This window comes from Podarcis raffonei, chromosome 11 (genome assembly GCF_027172205.1).
Source record: "Podarcis raffonei isolate rPodRaf1 chromosome 11, rPodRaf1.pri, whole genome shotgun sequence".
Classification (NCBI taxonomy): domain Eukaryota; kingdom Metazoa; phylum Chordata; class Lepidosauria; order Squamata; family Lacertidae; genus Podarcis; species Podarcis raffonei.
The window spans coordinates 65,413,113-65,437,263 of NC_070612.1; the positions used below are offsets into that span (position 1 = coordinate 65,413,113).

General features: G+C 43.1%; 2 protein-coding genes across 5 annotated transcripts in view; one reads left to right on the plus strand and one right to left on the minus strand.

Annotated features, from left to right (window-relative positions):
• PIP5K1B (phosphatidylinositol-4-phosphate 5-kinase type 1 beta) overlaps positions 1-22,299 on the minus strand; it is a 110,601-nt gene extending 88,302 nt beyond the window's left edge. For 3 of the 4 annotated variants that reach the window (XM_053408840.1, XM_053408843.1, XM_053408838.1), the window contains exon 1: positions 22,192-22,299. The gene's annotated coding sequence lies outside the window, so the exon portion shown is untranslated. Of the gene's footprint in view, positions 1-2,105; positions 2,181-22,191 lie in introns of those variants that run through there. The other variant, XM_053408839.1, reaches the window with a different exon arrangement.
• Positions 20,801-24,151, plus strand: LOC128423705 (WAS/WASL-interacting protein family member 1-like). Its single transcript, XM_053409143.1, has 4 exons — positions 20,801-20,840; positions 22,066-22,904; positions 23,417-23,922; positions 24,014-24,151. The coding sequence occupies exons 1-3, from the start codon at positions 20,801-20,803 to the stop codon at positions 23,489-23,491; spliced, it is 954 nt and encodes a 317-aa protein (XP_053265118.1). The 3' UTR covers positions 23,492-23,922; positions 24,014-24,151.

Here is a 24,151-nt window from a genome sequence, read left to right on the forward strand (position 1 = left end):
CTGAAAAAACACAGCCATCTTTCAAAATTCACACTTTTCGAAATTTGCAATGCAGTTCTCTAGCCAAGTAATGTGTACGAAAATGCATGCATACAAATGCATATACAAGTCAAAATAACATACCATGATTCATTATATTAAGGGAAATTGTGTATGCTAGGAGAAATTTGAACTGAAATGCTAATGAATTTTCATGAGAAAGGAAATTCACAAACTAATATGGAAATGTGGACAACTGATCTTAAAATGAAAAGTAACAGGTAAAGTGAGAAATAGAGAGAAAGAGAAATGGATAGATTCAGCCACCCCTACTTGCATGTCTGAAACTTTCCATCTCTTCTGTAGACCTGGACAAAGTTTTAGCAGGATCCGGATGCAGAAGTGTTCTTATGCAAATTAGTTTAGGCATCCCACTATGCTGTTATTCTTGGGAAAGTATCAGTATGTTCTCCGACAGGGCTGGAAGACTGCCAGTCCTCCTCAAGTTCAACATTTGCTTGGTAGGCATTTTTTACTAACTCAGTTTCTTTAAATATTTCTGCTGCCCAGTGAGTGTGTCACATTCCTGCACAGTTACAGAAGAGATTCTGCAACTAAAATGCACACCCACCAATTCTTGCCACTTTGGTGCAGCCCTCCTTTGAGTCTAACAAAAGGGAAACTCCTGGAGTGTCACAGTTTTTGATCTCTGCCTCCTAACCACCTATCTAGCTGAGATTAAAGAAATGCCGGGGAAAATGTGTTTCCCCCCCAAACATGGAGGCCCAGAATAAGAGTATCATGTTCAGTAAACATGGCAGACATCTAATAGAGGTCTAAATTGAAACTCTTTCCTGTTAGGCTCTCTCCAAAAAAACAGGGCGCTACTAGAAAAGACTGTCCCAGCATGAAGTTTTGGATGCATTCTATTCATTCCAGGAGTTACAGGAATAGTTTTGATTGCTCAGATGCTGCACCCATCTGCAGTCAGATCCCCTCTGGTATAATAGGCTACTAATAAACCAGAAAGAGCACAGTTCCTGGTTTCACACATGCAAGTAGCAAGGGCCCACTTAGCCTTTATAAATCTACACCACATGAGGGGTGAAACTCATATTTCCTCAAATCTCAAAACGAACAAACACGGTTTTGCATACTCCAGCTCATGAGGACCTGAAAAACAGAGAACACTATCAACTGCAAAGGAATGCCAGTTATAATTACGACAAACGTAATACTGATTACAACCAGTAAAATGCCTCTGCAGCATAAAATCTGCAAATCACATTTTCTCAAGCACAACTGTGTACCCTGAAGAGCTTGCTACAGCTTTAATAGCAGTGTTCAATAAGAAAACCCTTAAGTATTTCCTTATAGCATTATCTGGTCTATGTAATAGCAATAACTGCATAGCAGAAATGTGAATTATTTAAAGTGAATTTTAATGATACTAAAGTCATGGAAACTATAGCTTATTATTAACAAACTCAAAATCATAGTACAGCTAAATCATTTCCCCCCCAGGAAATGGTCTGCTAGTCTCAATTTCTATGATGGGCAAATGTGCTAAAAATATCAAATATCTTTTAAAGCTCACATACTGAATCTCTCTAGATAATTCTCAAAGCTACACAGACAAGTGTAAAGGATAGCAAGATAAAACTGAGTATCCCCAGGCTTCAAGTTCAGAATCACTAACACAAACTGAGTTCTGAAAGGTCAGATACATGTTGAAATTCACAAGAATGGCTGAGGGCAGGAATGGCCAGCTGGCAGCCTCAGAGCCGCCTGAGAACTCCAGCGGCCCTTTTGCAGCTCTGGAAAGATGAAGAAGCAGCCTGACTAAAAAGCAAACAGAACTTCGAAGCACATGACAACAGTGATCATTTGCTACAAAACAAAGGTAAGACAAAACAAAATGCCCTGTCCCAAAGGAGCAGCCAATCCACATCAAATGGAAAATTAATTATCCTCTCCTCTGGAACACCAGTCCTGTCATATCCAGAACCCACAGCATCCAGGCTTCTGGAAACAACACAGTAATGGAGGCTGCAATCCTATGCACACACTGGGAGTAAAGGTCACTTAACTGAGCTGTGAGCTTTTTCTGCAAATGCACCACTTACCATGTTTTGTGGGGTTTAAAACATCCCCCTCCTTAAAATGAAATGAGGCAAAGAGCAAGCTGACAGTAGCCTGACCTGCAAAAATTAGCAGATGATTATATTAGCTCCATGTTATGAAAACTCACACCTGCTTATTTCTGTAGATCAAGCTGTTTGTTGGGTACAGGCATTGCAACCACAAGAAGGAAAGGTCTGTCCCATCACAAGAGTATCATATACTATGATTTATATGGTCAGAATCTAAGTTAATGAAACAGGGAAGGACAAAAGATATTTGTGCTTTGTTTTTTTTACAAGGACAGCTGCAAACATCACTACAAATACTGTAAGCACATATACGTCATTCCATTTGCTAACTAGAAGAAATTTATATACAAAAGATCCACAACATTTTCAGCACCTTGTTAAGTTTTATATCCTTCTTCATGCATTTCAGTTGCTAAATAAGTACATAAAAGAAAGTAACTTGAAAATGATGGCTTTGCTGGGTTTTAGGGCTGTCACCTAGTAAAAGAAATATCAATCATATGGTTTTCATTAGTCAATTAATTCAGCTAGGTATCTGCATATTAAAAAAAATAGCTCTGAAGGAAAAATAGCATTATTTTCAGTGATCCATAACCAGAAGTAGCAATGGAAGGTGCAAGCCACCTCTGACTTTGTTTGTTTGTTTAATTTGTATCTGAAGCAGTCATCAGAGAGTCGTGCAGAATCAAGAATGGCCTGCCTGACTTAATGCTGGCAAGTGCCTACGTTGTTAAGACTATATAACCCAATGCTGGCTATGTTCCCATTCCAAGCAAGGGCAATTTTCTTGTCTTTCCTCTGAACCAGCTTTGTATCATCAACATAGAACAAAATATGACAGTGACGAAGCCAATTCAGAGCGACAGTGGAAACAATGCCATCACTCTGAGTTGGATTTGCAATATATTTATGCTCACTACATGATCCCCAATTATTAGAGATCACATTCCCAGTAATCTATGTGTGAGCAGACAAATTTAACAATTGATTAATGTGGGGGAAGCTTCACTACACCATATATTCCTCACTCTTTAGCACATATACATGACAGAAACGTCACACCAAACTATTGTTTAAAAAGGTAACTAAGCAAACCCATGGTAGAAAATCTTTCTCCTTGGTAAGCTTGATCTGTACTGGGCTAGGGAAAATGTAATATAAACATGGGAGTGTCTGGGAAAGAATATTTTGTGCCTTCAACCTTGCTGCATAAAAATTGTGTGCCTGTGCAGCCCTGGAAATTTGCTTCTAGCAACCACAATTACCATAAACAGATTAAAATAAACTTTTTAGATTTTTACACAAGGTAAAATCAATTTATTTTCAGAAACAAATATATATGTATCTGCAGAGGACTGATACCTCTCAGAAAGGATCGATAAGCAATCAAGTTTCCAGAGAACACTGTGGCCAATTTATTTTGGATAAATGAATGGTGTTTCTTATATCCAAGTAAGAACTTGTCTGAATACAGAAGATTCTGAAAAGGATGTTGCCTCTCCCAATGGAAATAAAACATACTGAAAGGAATAATACATATTGAACCAATTCTGTACATATACAGCTCTACAAGATTATGCAAAATGTAAACATTGAATACAAATATTGCTTCTTTTTCTTCACATACATGAATTTGTGTTCATGAAATTAAAAAATAAATAAATACAAAGGTACAGTCATAAGCTAAGAACTGCTGTGCATTCGCCATAAATCTAAATTAAGAAGAAAACATTAAATTGAATAAGACCTGATCCTTTGTTACAAACAGGAGTTTCTGAGTACTTAAGGGGATTTTAAGAAACATAAGTCCCACCCTTACCAGCCTCAAAAAAGAAGCAATAGTTAATCTTTGTATAACCTTTCAGTTTTAGCTCATCATTCAAGAGCTGGAGATAGAAGAATTGGCAGGATCCAAACAACTGCTTACCTCCAGCTGCAACCCCCAACCCGCTCCTGCCACTGGAACAGCATTTCAGAGACACCCCCTCAGCTCTTTTTGCTTGCGGGGGGGCGGGGAGAGAGAACAGTGGAAGTATGAAATCCTGCTCCATAAGTGGAATGCTCCTTGCAGTTATTCTGTATAGCTATGGTTTCTCACAGTGTGCATGTTCATTGACTACAGTGGGATAAGATGGGGGGGGGGGGTCCACAATGCCTCTATTGTGTCACCTACAATTCTGACCTGTCTCTGGCCAAGTTCCTTTTGACTAACAGAATAAAATATGTTTGTATTTCTGTTATGTCTGCTTCACAATGGGTATGATCAGTACAGCTGTTTGAGTATTTTCAAAGATGCAGCCAACTTTGGAATGTTCTTTTGCTACAAAGAGCCAGGCATAATAAGATTTGTGATTGTAGAAGGGTGTGGGAGGAAGACTAATTAGACAGGACCCTCTCTAGCCATGGGTTTAAAAGAAATAGACTAATCACCAGAACATCTCTTGTCTATAAACAATCACAGTGTGAGGCCCGTCCAGAAGAAAGTACCAGCAAATCAAAGACAATGAAAGGGGAAACAGCACTGCCATCCAGACGTTGCCATGGCTTTTTTAAAAATTGCATTTTATTAAGGTGATTTCAGTTAAAAGAAAAAAGTGATACAGGAAAAAAGAAGAAAAAGTGAGAGGGACAACAACAACAACAACAACACCACATATAAAAGCAAAAATGTTCCCATGGCTTAAGATTTTCGTTAGAATCTAACAGCACGAGGAGGTTTGTCTTTATGCGCGAGATTCAGTATAGCCTGACTGAGTGTCTGCTCACACAAGGCAGCCTCCACCTGAGCAATAGAGCTTTTACTTTCTCTCCTTTCCCCCCAGTCCCCCCCAAAATCTGCTCAGTAGGACTGGGGTGCAGGGGGCGTTGAAGGGGCAGTTGCACAGGTGGATTTTCTCTGCACAAGCAGGACATCACTATCACCCATTGTATTTTGTTAATTATGAAGATACTAAAAAGCACAAGATGCAGAAGTAAATCTACGTAATGTTTCAGAATACTACAAAGAACACACAGTACTTATAAACTGTGGCAGAAGAATAAAACTCTGCTGTTTTAGCTATCATGCAAATTTGCTTCAAATGATGTCGCAAAGTGACCCAATGGAGCACAGAAAGAGCTGAGCATACCTTCCTTCCATCCCTGCATGTTCCTTGCAGTCACAGAAAGACCTGCCCACACAGCTAGCCTAATTCTACTCTTCAAGAGCAGGAGGCTAGCCTGTTTGTCAAGCACATGGAAACAGAAGAGACTACATCTTTGCCACTCCATGGCTGCATTTTAAGGGCTTAGTTATGTTCTTGACTTGTAACAGGGGTTTTAGTTAGTGTAGGCGACTGGCACAGTGCAACCTGAAAATCTGATTGTAGCTTTTAAGCAGCTAAACTTGGGAACAAGCAACTCTATTCTGTTCTGGGAATTCAACAAAATTCATTGAAAATGTTATTTGAGACTCTTGACAAAAATATAGTAGTAAAGTGTAAATCTGAGAATTACAATGGGTTCTCCCTAAAGTTATCTCTGAAACTCCAATAGTACCAGAACAAACCTGTTTATTCATGCTTATCGTTTGAACATGTTAAGGTGGTCTATAATGTCTTGCACGAGAGCAAACCTTCTATCTTAAACAGTCTTACTAGAAAATGAGTGTCACTGAATGCATTACATATTTCCAATTAAATATACTTAGTCAAGGCTGTAAAAGCAGGACCAAAATTAATGAAGTTCATACCCAGAAACATGAGCTGAGTAGGAATCCTTAAGCAATATTTTCACTGTATGTCCCCTTTTTATGGAGGAATCAAGTCCATTCAGCTATTTATCTGTACACCGTGGGAGAAACTAAGGGGCAAATGGGATACTGGCTTATCTTAAAAAAGTGAACCAAAACCTGCCCTTCTCCCCCACTCTTCTTTCAATGTGAGGGTAATTACAAAATCACAAATGCAAACATGTAGTGTGGATGCATGCTTGCATCCTGCAGGATAGGTAACTTAGATTAAACACAGTAAGCAAATCCTCCAGCAGTAGTGGTACCTCCAACATCTGCTAACACCAGCTTTGGATATTTAGCCTTCTGCTCCTGAAAATGGAAGTATGCTATTAATCCAGGTTAGATCCTTCTGAATTTGCCTAGACTAGTAATGGAAAAATTCACCCTTATTTAATCAGGTACAACTTAGCACAGCATGAAGCAGCTCAGATATCATTTCTTCTGTTTGTTTTTCACATGATGGTAAAATGCATTAATGGTACCGCTTCCTCATGAATATGCTGAGCGGTGAGTGCAAGCAGTGGCTGCAATCAGAATGGTTCCTATCTGCATCTGAATATGCCCACAGGAACCATTCTGATTCTGAACCATTCTGGCTCACGCTCTACAAATGCAGTAGAGAACCAAGTAAGCACCTGGAGATTTCGTTAAAGCTTTCACCATAGGATGAAGAGCAGTTTGTCTTCCCAAAGTCATGGAGAACATTCAGTTGGGTGGTTTTTAAAAACTACTAAAGGGTGTTCATATGCTCAACAGCTGGCTGAAGACAACATGGTTAAGAAAGGGTGCCAAGTCACTGTTAAAACCAGGTCAAGGATCAAGGTTCGTAAACCACAAACATGTCTTCAGACTGTGGTTTGTTGGCAGTAAACAAACCATAGTTGAGCTGTTGGGCAGGGTTTCATACAATCAATCATATAAACCATCATTCAAATAAACCATGGTTTAGTGTTACATGCAAACTAAGCCACCATCTGTCTCCCCGGGGCTAAGATCCAAGATGTAACTGAACGACTGCAAGGAATAATAAAACCCACTGACAAATACCCCTTCCTCTTGGTTCATGTGGGAACCAATGACACTGCAAGCAATAGCCTCCAGAAGATCAAAAGAGACTACAAGGCTCTGGGCAGGAAATTGAAGCAATTAAATGCACAAATTGTCATCTCATCTGTCCTCCCAGTTGAACGACGTGGCCCAAGGAGAGAGGGAAAAATAGTGGAAGTGAACAGCTGGCTTCGCAAATGGTGTAAACAGGTACGGTTTGGATTCTTAGATCACGGACTACAGTTTCTTGAAGATGGACTTCTGGCAAGCGATGGGCTGCACCTCACAACGGTTGGGAGGAACGTTTTTGCCAAAAATCTCAGAAACCTCATCAGGAGGGCTTTAAACTGACTAATGTGGGGGAGGGAGACAGTGCTCCTGAAGGTAGGAGTCTATCAATTGATGAAGATGTCATAGACCAAATGGAGCAAACAGCACGCAGACCTAGTGGTGGGAGGAAAAAATCCTTAAATAAGAGACACGGGGGAATGATTAATGGACTTCAATGTCTGTACACTAATGCGCAAAGCATGGGAAATAAACAAGATGAGCTTGAGCTCTTGGTACAGCAAACTAAATATGACATAATAGGCATCACTGAAACCTGGTGGGATAAGTCCCATGATTGGAATGTAATAATGGAGGGATACAATCTATTTCAGAGAAACAGACCAGACAAGAAAGGAGGAGGAGTGGCGTAATATGTCAGGGATGTGTATACCTGTGAAGAGATCCAAGATTTAGAACCTCAAAGCCAAAGTGAGAGCATTTGGGTCAAAATTAAGGGAGAGAAGAATAACAGTGACCTCATTGTGAGAGTTTACTATAGATCCCCAAGCCAAACGGAGGACATAGATGATGCCTTCCTGGAACAGATGGCCAAGCATGCAAAAGGAAGGGAGATAGTAGTAATGGGGGACTTCAATTACCCGGATATTTGTTGGATGTCAAACTCAGCCAAGAGCATAAGGTCAAACAGATTCCTCACTGGCCTTGCAGACAACTTCATTGTCCAGAAAGTGGGAGAAGCAACAAGAGGAACAGCCATTTTAGATCTGGTCCTAACCAATGTTGATGACCTGGTTAGTGGGGTAGAAGTGGAAGGATCATTAGGCGCGAGTGATCATGCTCTTCTGAAGTTTACTATACAGCGGAAAGGAGCAGCCAAGCATACTAGGACTCAATTTCTTGACTTTAAGAAAGCCGACTTCATAAAACTTAGGGAAGTGCTGGGAGAGATCCCATGGACAGTAATACTAAAAGGAAAGGGAGTTCATGATGGCTGGGAGTTTGTTAAGAGGGAGATAGTAAAAGCACAACTTCAGGCAATACCAATGAGACGGAAACATGGAAGGTGCCTAAAGAAGCCAGGGTGGCTATCTAAAGAACTTTTAACTGAGTTAAGATTAAAAAAGGATGTGTACAAAAAATGGAAAAGGGGGGAAACCACCAAAGAGGAATTCAAAGAAATAGCCAGCATGTGTAGTCAGAAAAGCTAAAGCACAGAATGAACTCAGGCTTGCTAGAGAGGTTAAAAGCAACAAAAAAGGCTTTTATGGGTATGTTCGTAGCAAAAGGAGGAACAAAGAAACAGTGGGGTCACTCAGAGGAGAAGATGGTGAAATGCAAACAGGGGACACAGAAAGGGCTGAACTCCTCAATGCCTTCTTTGTCTCAGTCTTCTCCGATAAAGAAAACAATGCCCGACCTGAAGAATTTGGAGCAAATGATTCAGCAGAGGAAACACAGCCCAGAATAACTAAGGAGATAGTACAAGAATACTTGGCTAGTCTAGATGTATTCAAGTCTCCAGGGCCAGATGAACTGCATCCAAGAGTATTAAAAGAACTGGCAGATGTGATCTCAGAATCACTGGCAGTCATCTTTGAGAATTCCTGGAGAACAGGCGAAGTCCCGGCAGACTGGAGGAGGGCAAATGTTGTCCCTATTTTCAAAAAGGGGAAAAGAGAGGACCCAAATAATTACCGCCCAGTCAGTCTGACATCAATACCAGGGAAGATTCTGGAGCAGATCATTAAGCAAACAGTCTGTGAGCACCTAGAAAGGAATGCTGTGATCACCAATAGTCAGCATGGATTTCTGAAAAATAAGTCATGTCAGACTAACCTGATCTCGTTTTTTGACAGAATTACAAGCCTGGTAGATGAAGGGAACGCAGTGGATGTAGCCTACCTTGATTTCAGCAAGGCATTTGACAAGGTGCCCCATGATATTCTTGTAAAGAAGCTGGTAAAATGCGGTCTTGACTATGCTACCACTCAGTGGATTTGTAACTGGCTGACTGACCGAACCCAAAGGGTGCTCATCAATGGTTCCTTTTCATCCTGGAGAAGAGTGACTAGTGGGGTGCCACAGGGTTCTGTCTTGGGCCCGGTCTTATTCAACATCTTTATCAACGACTTGGATGATGGACTCAAGGGCATCCTGATCAAATTTGCAGATGACACCAAACTGGGAGGGGTGGCTAACACCCCAGAGGACAGGATCACACTTCAAAAGGACCTTGACAGATTAGAGAACTGGGCCAAAACAAACAAGATGAATTTTAACAGGGAGAAATGTAAAGTATTGCACTTGGGCAAAAAAATTGAGAGGCACAAATACAAGATGGGTGACACCTGGCTTGAGAGCAGTACATGTGAAAAGGATCTAAGTTTGACGACAAACTTGACATGAGCCAACAGTGTGACGCGGCAGCTAAAAAAGCCAATGCAATTCTGGGCTGCATCAATAGGAGTATAGCATCTAGATCAAGGGAAGTAATAGTACCACTGTATTCTGCTCTGGTCAGACCTCACCTGGAGTACTGTGTTCAGTTCTGGGCACCACAGTTCAAGAAGGACACTGACAAACTGGAACGTGTCCAGAGGAGGGCAACCAAAATGGTCAAAGGCCTGGAAACGATGCCTTATGAGGAACGGCTAAGGGAGCTGGGCATGTTTAGCCTGGAGAAGAGGAGGTTAAGGGGTGATATGATAGCCATGTTCAAATATATAAAAGGATGTCACATAGAGGAGGGAGAAAGGTTGTTTTCTGCTGCTCCAGAGAAGCGGACACGGAGCAATGGATCCAAACTACAAGAAAGAAGATTCCACCTAAACATTAGGAAGAACTTCCTGACAGTAAGAGCTGTTCGACACTGGAATTTGCTGCCAAGGAGTGTGGTGGAGTCTCCTTTTTTGGAGGTCTTTAAGCAGAGGCTTGACAACCATATGTCAGGAGTGCTCTGATGGTGTTTCTTGCTTGGCAGGGGGTTGGACTCGATGGCCCTTGTGGTCTCTTCCAACTCTATGATTCTATGATTCTATAATTGTAAAATGGAACATATAACAATTAATTCAATACCGAGTTTAGTCTAATAAAGGACAATCATTTTCTAATATCTGTTCACTGACAACCTACTTTCAGAAGCATGTGCTAAGATACTTTACAGCTAGTGCTAAAGTAATCTTTGAGAAAAACTGTTGAAATAATGATACCTTTGAAGTCTATTTATAGGTAACTTGTGTCTCATGCTATTTTGCATTTATTTGTGCTCATTTAAAAACATGCAAGATACTTAGATAAATTAACTAAAAACCCATGTACATACTTTTCACTGTACAGTATACCTAATTTGCTGATAAATGGTAATCATCTTTTGCTTGTTTCACTATTTCTAACAAATATGATTGAAACTGGGGAAGAATTTTGATTTCTACATGGTATAAAGCATTTAGGCAGTTGTCACATAAGACATTCTCTGTCATTATTAATCTTCCACAAGTTGACCAAAGTAACATTAAAGGTAAAGGTACTCCTGACCATTAGGTCCAGTCCCAGATTATTGAATCATAGAATCATAGAGTTGGAAGAGACCACAAGGGCCATCGAGTCCAACCCCCTGCCAAGCAGGAAACACCATCAGAGCACTCCTGACATATGGTTGTCAAGCCTCTGCTTAAAGACCTCCAAAGAAGGAGACTCCACCACACTCCTTGGCAGCAAAGATTACTCTGGGGTTGCGCGCTCATCTCACTCTATAGGCTGAGGGAGCCGGCGTTTGTCCGCAGACAGCTTCTGGGTCATGTGGCCAGCATAACTAAGCTGCTTCTGGCGAACCAGAGCAGCGCACGGAAACGCCATTTACCTTCCTGCCGGAGCAGTATCTATTTTTCTACTTGCACTTTGATGTGCTTTCGAACTGCTTGGTTGGCAGGAGCTGGAACCGAACAACGGGGTACCTGTCGCGGGGATTCAAACCGCCGACCTTCTGATCGGCAAGCCCTAGGCTCTGTGGTTTAGACCACAGCGCCACCCGCGTCCCTATGTAACACTAAGTAACTCTATTTAAGCTGCAATTCTGCATACACTTACTTGAGAACAAATCTCATTCAACGCATACTTTTGATGCAAGATCAAGCAGTTTCTGAAAACAAAATTTTTTTGTAAAAGAATAATCTTTTCAGGGCTTGCTTGAGCAAAAGATTAGCTGTGCTGATTATTTTCGAACAGCAATGCTCAGAGGGACCATCTAGTTTCTGTCTTACAAAAGGTGAGAACAGCAAGGTTTTACACCGCACCTGCCCTCATTGCTGAAAACAATTTATATGAACTGACAAGCTATGTTTAGCTTAATGATAAACAAGTGATACACACTTAGAACATTTTCAAGTTCTTAATTCCCTGGCTACAGCAAGAGGACACCGCATAATCAGCAAGGCAACAAGGCTTTTTCAGATAAGGTTTTTTTCTGCCAAGGTTCAACATACTGCAATGAGATGGGGAGGGTGCTGTGCATTATCTCTCAAAGATCCTCCCCCTACAATCCTGTAAATCTGGTTGTAAAGAAAGATTGCTAGAGTGGGTAAAACCAGTTGGGCAAGTTTTGCCTGCTAGGATTGGTGCTGATGGGCCTGAATGCCTAATTTTTGTAAAGCTAAGAAAATGGCCAAAGATGGCATGGGACATGCCTGCCATTTAAAGAGGAAAGGAAGAAATAAAATTTTAGTTTTAGAAATGGTGTTAGGAGGTAGAGAAGGAAGGGGATCTGAAAAAATAGGAAACTCTATTCAATATTTAGCAGATGCATTCATTTTGCTCAAGTGTACCGAAACAACTTTCTTATTCTTAATAAAATCCAGTATTTTTAAAAAATCACAAGGTGACTTGCTTTTGCGTCAGTATTCTCATGAAACTACAAACAGTAAAAATACTTCCATTATTCACTGTCCTGGTATCTGCAAACATGATCTAGAAACACTAGCTATAGCTTTGTCAGAAACAAGTTATAAAACAGCAACATAAAGAGCACAGCATACAATTCCCACATGTATTTAATATCTAATGAAAACTGTCACTAGCAAAGCTCTCAATTCAAACTTGTTAAAACTGGTAGTAAAAGATTTATACTCCTGCAGGACTCTGCAATAGCTGCTTCTACCATAAAGCACCACTGAAGATATCAACACAACAAATTTAAGGAAGAACTGCCTAGTGTGAAGTCAACTGACTATTTCAATTAAACAATTAGATATTGTTTGTAGTAAGATTTGTTTCATTCCATGGGTACAGTTCACACTATAGACAGCAAGACTTCCTAACAGGAACGCCACACAAATCAAATGCTACCTAGAAAGTCTTACAATTAAAATGTGAACTTTTTATATTTAAAATCTATCTATCCACTGCAAAATGACACCCAGATTTAACCTACAACTATCTAGTTCTTATGTCAGCTTTAACTGTCCTGCCTAGAGAACCAAAATCTTTTGCTGTAACAAACCACTTATGACACACAATTGCCACACAAGTACAGAAATTTGTAGAAGCTCAAAGTTCAGCCCCTACGATATACAGTGGGCCCAACCACTTATGTGAGGGTTTGGTTCTGGGAGTCCACCCCAAATCATGTAAAGCCAGGAGCCCCTGGAACCTTTCCCCATGCAGCACCTTCCTTACCGGCCTCTGCAGGGACACCCGAGGGCCCAGGGCCTTCATAGAATCATAGAATAGAATCATAGAGTTGGAAGAGACCACAAGGGCCATCGAGTCCAACCCCCTGCCAAGCAGGAAACACCATCAGAGCACTCCTGACATATGGTTGTCAAGCCTCTGCTTAAAGACCTCCAAAAAAGGAGACTCCACCACACTCCTTGGCAGCAAATTCCAGTGTCAAACAGCTCTTACTGTCAGGAAGTTCTTCCTAATGTTTAGGTGGAATCTTCTTTCTTGTAGTTTGGATCCATTGCTCCGTGTCCGCTTCTCTGGAGCAGCAGAAAACAACCTTTCTCCCTCCTCTATGTGACAGCCTTTTCTATATTTGAACATGGCTATCATATCACCCCTTAACCTCCTCTTCTCCAGGCTAAACATGCCCAGCTCCCTTAGCCGTTCCTCATAAGGCATCGTTTCCAGGCCTTTGACCATTTTGGTTGCCCTCCTCTGGACACGTTCCAGTTTGTCAGTGTCCTTCTTGAACTGTGGTGCCCAGAACTGGACACAGTACTCCAGGTGAGGTCTGACCAGAGCAGAATACAGTGGTACTATTACTTCCCTTCATCTAGATGCTATACTCCTATTGATGCAGCCCAGAATTGCATTGGCTTTTTTAGCTGCCGCGTCACACTGTTGGCTCATGTCAAGTTTGTCGTCAAACTTAGATCCTTTTCACATGTACTGCTCTCAAGCCAGGTGTCACCCATCTTGTATTTGTGCCTCTCAATTTTTTTGCCCAAGTGCAATACTTTACATTTCTCCCTGTTAAAATTCATCTTGTTTGTTTTGGCCCAGTTCTCTAATCTGTCAAGGTCGTTTTGAAGTGTGATCCTGTCCTCTGGGTTGTTGGCCACCCCTCCCAGTTTGGTGTCATCTGCAAATTTGATCAGGATGCCCTTGAGTCCATCATCCAAGTCGTTGATAAAGATGTTGAATAAGACCGGGCCCAAGACAGAACCCTGTGGCACCCCACTAGTCACTCTTCTCCAGGATGAAGAGGACCCATTGATGAGCACCCTTTGGGTTCGGTCAGTCAGCCAGTTACAAATCCACTGAGTGGTAGCATAGTCAAGACCGCATTTTACCAGCTTCTTTACAAGAATATCATGGGGCACCTTGTCAAATGCCTTGCTGAAATCAAGGTAGGCTACATCCACTGCGTTCCCTTCATCTACCAGGCTTGTAATTCTGTCAAAAAACGAGATCAGGTTAGTCTGACATGACTTATTTTTCAGAAATCCATGCCGACTATTGGTGATCACAGCATTCCTTTCTAGGTGCTCACAGACTGTTTGCTTAATGATCTGCTCCAGAATCTTCCCTGGTATTGATGTCAGACTGACTGGGCGGTAATTATTTGGGTCCTCTCTTTTCCCCTTTTTGAAAATAGGGACAACATTTGCCCTCCTCCAGTCTGCCGGGACTTCGCCTGTTCTCCAGGAATTCTCAAAGATGACTGCCAGTGGTTCTGAGATCACATCTGCCAGTTCTTTTAATACTCTTGGATGCAGTTCATCTGGCCCTGGAGACTTGAATACATCTAGACTAGCCAAGTATTCTTGTACTATCTCCTTAGTTATTCTGGGCTGTTTTTCCTCTGCTGAATCATTTGCTCCAAATTCTTCAGGTCGGGCATTGTTTTCTTTATCGGAGAAGACTGAGGCAAAGAAGGCATTGAGGAGTTCAGCCCTTTCTGTGTTCCCTGTTTGCATTTCACCATCTTCTTCTCTGAGTGACCCCACTGTTTCTTTGTTCTTCCTTTTGCTACGAACATACCCATAAAAGCCTTTTTTGTTGCTTTTAACCTCTCTAGCAAGCCTGAGTTCATTCTGTGCTTTAGCTTTTCTGACTTTGTGTCTACACGTGCTGGCTATTTGTTTGAATTCCTCTTTGGTGGTTTCCCCCCTTTTCCATTTTTTGTACACATCCTGTACACATTCCATTTTTTGTACACATTCCATTTTTTGTACACATCATGCGCCTCCCCAGAGCTCAGGAAGGAAGGCTCTTTCCTCAGCAGGTGCCACTCCCCCATTCATTCATTTTGGGGCTGTGCACCTACAGTCACAATCATGTAAGTAAATTACACGGAAGTGTCATGCCCACTGTGTTACAAGTCAAGTAATTATTTCTGCATTGCAGGGGGTTGGACTAGACGACCCTTAATAAATAACGGATTATTTTTGCATAGCATTTTTATTTTACTCCACTTATGAATCACTCATCTCAAAGTGATTAGCAATAAATCGTTATTAAACAATAAGAATGTATATGTAACAATTGCACATGTTTTAAAGTAGCCATAACTTACCCACAAGAACCGCAAAACCCTCTGGGTTAATCTTCTGCAAGACTCCGCAAGTGGATTAACTGACACTTTTTGACTCATTGCATCCCTGGCCTCTAATTTTCTTTCTATTGATTCTGTTTGCATTATGTAAAGAGCAGACAAGGAAGGGCAGGTATAAACAAAAGAAAAGTAAATCAAATAACACGGTGAAAATACACACGGGTACTTGCAATTCTCTTCATAAAACTTGGGAGGTAGACCTGATCCACGGATCACTCCTGCGGCTGCAGAGTCATTTCAGCTTAGTGCTTGTCTGCAAGCAAGAACAGGTCTACCTCTCAAGTTTTATGATAGGATTAGCAGCAGGTCCTTAAGGAAGCACTAGAGATGTTTAAGCTGAGAACTGTGAGTTACAAGTAACATTTTGTTAGTCTGCTGGGCTGGTCCTAAAGGAGGGATGGGCTAGGTCTCCTATGACCTTGCTGATTCAAGCATGTTGTGCTGATTCAAGATTTAGATGTGCAACCTGAGGGTCTGACACAAACACACAAACAGCTGTATTGTGGCTTTGGGCTGTTGACAATGGATTTGTGAGAGGTAGGCACCTGCATGAAGATCTGCATAGTGGATGGTGTGTTTCTGGTACAAGGTGATATTTAAGCATAATACATAATTGCTCGTTAAGAAAATGTTGCATTTTATAGTGCTTCTATTTTTAAGGACAGTAGCTTCTGTTTCACTAAGAGAGATACGCACAGGGCTTTTTTCAGTCAGAGCTCTGCTCTGGCTCCTCTCAGGAGGGCACCATTGCCATTCTAAAAAAAGTTCATGGTGAGCTCCAGCACCTTTTTCTAGAAAAACACCACTGGATCTATACCATGCTAGACACTTGACTATGTGATAAGCTGCTGTCTCACTAAAAGATATTCTTGTTTCACAGGCAAGTATCCTCATAATTGCTTTTTGGTTGTTATTTTTAATAAAATGGTTAAATGGAATTGGACTAATTTTGTCTCATAGAACTGTTTATGGAGAAACAGTATTTATTGAAGCTTTGTTTGCTTGCTTTGTAAAAAATACATGGTTTACATGGGGGTAAATTTAAACTCCAAAGACTTCACACATGGTGTTCTTATGTGGTGGGAGAGAACAATGTGAAGAAATCCTTGGGCTCTTTTAAATCAACAGCTGAGAAATGGAATAAACATGTAACTCATTCTGGAGCCTACAATGATCACTCTAACACAGAATTCATTAAAATAATCCACATAATTGTTACCAAATAAATCACTAGCCTATAAGCCGGTATAAAACTTATTACCTTCAAATATATTGCAATACATTCCCTATCTTCTAACTGGGCTACTAGATGTAGAACTTACCTACACATAAATAACTGCATGCAACTGAAGTTTTGTGTGTGACTTATCTGTGGATCAGGAATATCAATGTGTTGCTAGTAGATTTACTTTTTAATTTAGCTTATTTGCATTTAGAAGGTTAACAAAGCCAACCAGCTCTTCAAAGCAGCCAATTTAGGTTTCTAGTCTCTCTTAGTGGTTTCCTACCTCTCTTGAAAGTTATGTGCCATACTAGGCACCTGGCAATGTACTATATGTAACTCTATTATATGAAAGAAGTGTTAGCAAGTCTTAGAAAATTAAAAAAAACCTGTGATCCCCAATGGCTTGCATTAACTGTTTTCCTGACATCACTTCAGAGCAGTCAGTTAAACACTTTGACCTGAAACACAAGTGTACAGTGGTACCTTGGGTTAAGTACTTAATTCGTTCTGGAGGTCCGTTCTTAACCTGAAACTGTTCTTAATCTGAAGCACCACTTTAGCTAATGGGGCCTCCTGCTGCCACCACACCGCCGGAACACGATTTCTGTTCCCATCCTGAAGCAAAGTTCTTAACCTGAAGCAATATTTCTGGGTTAGCGGAGTCTGTAACCTGAAGCGTATGTACCCTGAGGTACCACTGTAATAGGTATACAAGTGCAGAGTGCATTGATGAATAAGGCAGGAAGTGAAGCTACATGTCGCTCTGCATGCTACTGTATTGCAGTACCCAGATCTAAATGGATTCTTCAGAACCAACAACTGGCAAGGAACGTGCTAAGAAGATGCAGATAGGATGAGAAAGTAAATTCCAAATTACATTAGACTGCACAAAAGTAGCTCCAAGACTTGTTTACATAATCAGGGTGCCAAAATAGTTTGCTCACAATTGCCACCCTTGTACTGTAGAAGCTACCCAACACAACTTGTTTCTACCATCAGCTTAACCCAAAATGCTTTTAGTAAACAGGATTCTAGTCTATGAAAGCCTATGCTACAAGAAAGTTTCTTAAGGCATGATTTTGCTGCAACACCCACACCCACGCACCAATACACCCACAAAACTACCCCTCTGGAAATTAACCCATATTATAGCAGGGTCCAGAAAAAGGACCTGACATAATTCAGGGGCCCTACAGAGTTGCGTGAAGCCAGACTTCTACACTTTATCTTTGGATAAATAAGGTTCAGCCAAGAGAAGGATTTGAAATAAATACATAAACTGATAAACATCATGTGTCAATCCTCTACAGCAAGAAATGACACATTAAAAATTATCTAATAGAAGAAAGAGCATTTCTTTTGTATATTCAGCCAGAAACATCTAGAAACATGGAGGCTTTCTACAGCTACTCAACATTTTCTTTACTCGATACGTTTCATTATTGTATTTGCAAATCCAGGGGCTTTTATCACCAATTACCTGAATCTCTGCAATTTAGAAATCATCTGTAGTTTTGGTAGACACTGCATTGTAGGATGATACCAAAATCCTCCTAACCTTGTCAAATACTGATCCACTCTGTAGCAGAGTATACCTAAAGATTTACTCAGCTGCCTTTCACGTTTCAAAGCAAGATTTGGAATGAATTGCTCTCAGGCCTTTCAGACACACACCTCCAATTCCATAGTTTCCTCTGTGTGTGCTAATGTGGGACAGGGGAGATAAAAGGCAGCATAAAGGGACAGACACGTGTAAGTTGAAAAGGAAGAAACTATCAGGGGGACCTTTTAAATGCCAAAGGAAATACTATGTATGCCAGGCAGATTCTGTCAAATGTGAATTAATTCATAATTGTAAATTCTCTCCCAGTTTTAGATACAGGTTAGAAGGAAAATGAATCTTTATGCTTCCATTTTAATTCTTTGGTCCAGGATGGTACAAAAACATCAGCATAACCTGTGCAGTAGGACTCCTTTCAGGACTCTTAAGTCTCACCATTTTCCCTCCTTGTTGACAGTCCCAGCAATTAAAGTTTAGTTGACTAAATGAACCAATTAAAAGGTTGCAGGAGTGTATGGTAATTCTTAATTTTGAAAGATGTAAAAGGTATTACAGAGTCATGGAATGATAATGAATGTTTTCCACAGCGAGGCTTGTATCACACAATAAATAATGGTGCCCATTTCTCTACAAGTTACAAACTGAAGCTCACAGAACGGTGGTAGCCAAGGTGCTGCTCTTCAGATATTTTGGACTACAACTCTATGCTGGCTTGTCATAGAAGAAGCATATCAATTATATTTGATGATGCTTGTGATTTCAGGAAATCTCCAATGATATCAGGAAAATAATTTTAGGATACAAAATTCCCAATTTATGAGAGGCCCACTTATACTAGATGCAAAACCCTTCATGCACCCTCAGGTATAAGTGAAAGAAAACAAATAAACTCCTGCAAACCTTTGTTCACATTGCAAAAGCAAACGGATGCAAATGCCGCATAACAGTCCTCTATTTTTCATGACTTGATTTTGCAAAAATCTTAAAATAAGTCACTTTTTTCTTTTTCTTTTAAAAAAGTACAGTGGTACCTCAGGTTAAGAACTTATTTCATTCTGGAGGTCCGTTCTTAACCTGAAACTGTTCTTAACCTTTAGCTAATGGGGCCTCCCACTGCCGCCGCACCGCCACCGCGTGATTTCTGTTCTCATCCTGAAACAAAGTTCTTAACCCAAGGTACTATTTCTGGGTTAGTGGAGTCTGTAACCTGAAGCGTCTGTAACCTGAAGTGTCTGTAACCCGAGGTACCACTGTAACCAAAAGTGACTTACAGAGAAAGAACAAATATTAAAACCAAAGTAAAACTAAGACAGAGTAAAATATAAAAACAAATTCAGATTTACAATTAGGCAGGACTCAAGACATCTCATCCACTGAAGCAGGCCACAGAAGATTAAAGGTTGGTGAAAAAGAAATGTTTTTGCCTGGCCCCTAAAGGTAGATAATGAGGTTGCCAGCTATGCCTCCCTGGGAAGAGTGCACCATAAGTGAAGAGCCATCACTAAGGTGGTGTTTACTCAGGTCAACGCCCTAAGCAACTGCCTGAAGGAGGAGGATGACCACATGGTTCATGTGGAGAGTGGTAGTCCTTGAGGTATTGGGATCTTGAGCAGCATAAGGCTTTAAAGGTCAAAACCAACACCTTGAATTGAGCATTGAAATTCACTGGAAGCCGGTGCACTCACGCCAGAATTAGTATTAATGTTTAGACTGCCTTGTTTCTGGTCAACAATCTGGCGGACAATTTCTGTACCAGCTGCAGTTTCCAAACCATCTTCAAAGGTAGCTCCACATATGCCACATTGAAGTAATCTAACCTAGAGGTTACCAGAGCATAGACAACAAAAGCTAAATGACTGCATACATATATAACACCCCTGTCAAGTTGCTACTATTCCTATTTTACAGATACGGGTTTTATTGTTATTTCTTTGCCTATATAGCTTGATCTGCAGCCCTTGGTAAGTGATAATTCTCTCCATTATGAAAAGCTTCAGCTGCTCATTTCTGCAGATCATGCTGCAATGTTACAGGCACAAAAGCAAGTCAGGCATGTTTTTTCTTCTTCCTCCTGAACAGTTGGCAGTCCTATTACTGAATGGGAAACCAAGATTGAGAGACAGTTACTAAGGCCATACAACGAACCCTTGGAAAGGGAGAGGGGAAGACTTTCTGTCTATCAGACAAACATAAATGACTGTTGTCAAGTGAGTGGGTGCAGGCAGGGTGCTTATGGTGCCTGGTAAAGTCTCCCACTCCAACCCAGGCCTGCAAGTATTAGGGCTACATGAAAGGAAAGAAGCAGAGGGTCAAACTGGTAGAAGTCATGGGTGACTTCATGTTACCTAGCTACTTGTATATACATTTTGAATGAATCACTTCACATGTTTGAGGATTACTAGTAAAACCCTTAAACTTTTTACGCATAAAAGTTCTCTCATATATCTTGTGAATATTTGGGGATTTGTATTAAGTTCTCTTGAACAGGGCCCGCACCCATTTTTTAAATAGGTAATATGAGCTAGCTGATAGTGACATTTTCTTCAGGTGACCTAATGCAATGGTACTTTTGGGAGGGTGAGAGAATAAACAAAGATAAGCAAAATACACAAAAGTGTATTTTGCATATACTGAAATAGAAAACCATGCCCTGCACTGAAGCACTGCAACACCTTTTGGTTCCAGGAAGCAATGCTATTTTAAGCAAATAGCAATAATGCAAGCCAAACTTCATATATCGACCAGAAACCTTCTTTGTAGGTCACTATGAAGCAAATTAAGCATTTTAAAAACATATCTATATAACTGCTTCATTACTTCTTCATATACAAAAGCATAGTCTGAATCTAATGGTATCCCTGCCCCCAATCCATAAAAGACCACATAGGAACATTATAAATTTGTTGGCGATAGAATGTGGTACCTATTTTATCTGAAAAATCATAGATTCCCCCCTCCCCACCTTATCTTTAATATTTAGAGGAACAGATTCAGTTCAGCACTGCAAAATAGTATCTTAAGAAATACTGTAAAGGCTGGGCTTTGCTCTTCATTTCATGTGCAAACAATGACATGAAGAGGAAGGTGATCTTTAACTTACATAGAACATTTGCACATTAATTCAAATCCTCTGGCACCCTAAGTGCCCTATCCTAAACATTCATTTGAAAGCAGTGGAACTTGTTTACAAGTTACCCTGATGAGCAGAGCATAGGGGATTCAAAAAGGTAACATGTAAGTAATACATAATTTTACTGGGAGGTGGGAGCAAATACACTGAACAGCCAGTCTTCTTGTTGCCTGCTTGGGTGGGGGGGTGGGGGTGGATTTTGTCCTTTTTACAGGCTGAAGCATCCCTGGAGAACCAAAACCCTGGCCTGGCCTAGCTTGTAGCTCTTCTCCACAGCAAGGGGGGGTGCTTATTAAATGCCTTGATGCTGGCAGGGAACCCAAACCACCTGCTGTGCTCCCGGCCTGTAAGGGGCACCTGCAGACTCCGCAGGAGGGGGGGGGGGTTCTGCTGGAGCACAAAGTGTGGCGAGGGAAAGTGTGGTCAGGACCGCTCCAGGGCACCGGTTTCCGTGTCTGACATGACACCCCCCCCGGTCGCCACAACTTCCCTCCCCTGGGAATCAGCCTGGGCCCCCGCAGGACCGTCCCATGGGAGCAGGAGGGGGGGGACAAGCCTCACATCCTTATTCTGAAACTGAGAAGAATCTCCCAGAGGTCCAGGCACCCCCTCCAGCCATGCCCCCCCATGGAGGCCGGAGGGGCGGCAAGGCTTCGCTCTCCTCGTCCAACGAAGAGCCCGAGAGAAGCCGAAGCCGCGTCGCCTCGCTCCACCTGTTCAATCCGGATTCAAAAGCAGGAAGGCGAACCCGAGGACGAGGCCCCCGCTGCCATCTGCCGCAACGCAGCGCCACTCCCCCCCCTCGCCGAGGAGGCTCCTCGGGGCGCCAAGCCCTCTCGGGTCCCCCCCAGGCTCCCCTTCTGTGGGGAGACACCCCCCCCCGAGGGAGAGGGGCTCCGGGAGGAGGAGGAGGGAAGCCCGGGACCCGCCCGTCTCTCCGCCCGCCCGCCCGGGGGTCTCTCCGCCCGCGCACCCACCTTCCGCCGCTTCGCGCTCCTTGCCGCAGGCGACGCAGTTCGGCCGGCCGAGAAGCAGCAGCGGAGGCAGGACGGACTTGCGGCGGCCCAGGGCCTCCCTCCTTCTTTCTCTCGGCGCGTCTGCACGGCTGCCTGGTCCGTCGCGCCTCTGCGCCGCTAGGTCCCCGGCAACGCGGCTCCCTCTCGCTCGCCCGTTCTCTTCGAAAAGGGGCGGCGGCAGCAGCCGGGCAGCCGCGTCCGCCTCCTCCGGCGGCCAAATCCCGAGCGGGGCTCCTCGGCGGCCGCCCGCCCGCCCGCCCTTCTTCCTTCCTCCGCTCTCTGGCGGGAGGCAAAGGCAGCCCGCCGGGCCCCGCGCTCTCTCTTCCCGCGAAGGGGCGCCGCCGGCTCGGGCCCCTCCGCCCGCCCGCCCGCCTTCCTCCGCCTCCCCTCGGCCCCTTCCCTCCTTCAGGCGCCCCTCCCTCCTGGTCGGGCAGAGGCGCCCCGGGCCTGGCGGCTCCCCCTCCTCTCTCTCGGCAGCCCCCCTGGTCGCGCCGCCAGAGGCCGGCGGGCTCCGCTTCTGGCTGGCTCCCCTTAGCGGAGGTTTCGCCTTCCTTCCAGGCCGCACATCCCTGAAGCCCCGCGCGAGGAGGAGAAGCAGGAGGACTCGGCGCTTGCCCAGGGACTTCCGCAGACTTCCGTCCTGGGCGCCTGGAAAAGGCCTGAGGCGCCGGCAGGTGAGGCCAGAGGAGCGACTTGGCCCAGGACTGCCCGGTCCGGCCGAGCGGGGATTCGAACCCTGCTCTCTCGGGCGCTCTAACCACTGCACCGCAGGGCTGTCCAGACAGACAGACGGAACCATCCTCCACAGGCGGCCATTGGGCGCTCAGGCTCCACAGAGGAATGTCGGAAGCTGCCTTAGAGTAGAGTGGGCAGGTGAGGTTGCAGAGCTCTGCCCCTGAGCGCTCCCCCTTCCCTCACTGGGGTTCAGGCAAGGAGGTGGGGGGGACCACATTATTCTGTAATCATGGACCTAGGGGCTGCTCCAGCCCCCAGAGTGGGCCCACGGAGTCCGCCTGGCGGATGCCAGGCCCCCACGGTTTGCCGTTTTGTCCCCCTCTCAGGGATGACACCGGGGTGGAACGCACCCCCACACCTGCCTTCCTACACCCCTGTGTGTGCTTTTTGCATAAACAGCCAGTTGTGTGTGAACTTCTAGCCCAGCGTTTCTCCTTGTATCTTTTCCCAGCCATTATCCCAACTGGATGAACTGAACTCCTTAAAATGCTGCTACAGCAATCGTGGAAGATGGACACTTCTCTAACGCCATCTCAAGAAGCCCTGCTCCCACTTTCAGAAGACAGACGTCTGGGCTCACTGAAGTTATGGAGGTGTATAACAATTATACATATTTATACATATTGAGCTCTGGGCTGGAAAGCAGGAAGCATTGTTGCTCTGGCGGATCCCAATATGGATTTGTGGCAGGAATAGGTTTTTGCTCCATGTGCAGGGTCCTGCTGGGAAGTGTAAGCTTAGTGCACCACAGGGAATGGTATTGGGGCAGGGAGCTTGACATTTTTGAAAGAAGAAGACCTTTTAAAGGGAATTGCACAAAAACAGACCTGAAGTTTGTTTGTTTGTTAAATGGGCTGTTCTTCTGTGTGAAATATTTTTATCTGCAGCACTTGGGTTTGTGGGCATAGCCAGGATTTGGGGGGGAGGGCAGAACCTCAGTTAGTTAAGTATTTTTATGTATTTACTTGATTTAGGGGGGCAGATGCCCCCCCTTGGCTACGCCCATGGCTGGGTCTGTTGTGGGTGTTTTGGAAGGGGGGGGTGTCAGATCAACTCTCCATTTCCATAGTTTCACTTCTCTAGTTCTAGAGGGGAGTTTATGGCCCCTTCTAATGTGTGCATATATGTGAGAAACATTTCAGGGAAATGCAAAATCTACATGGATCTTGAAGGACAATTCCAATTA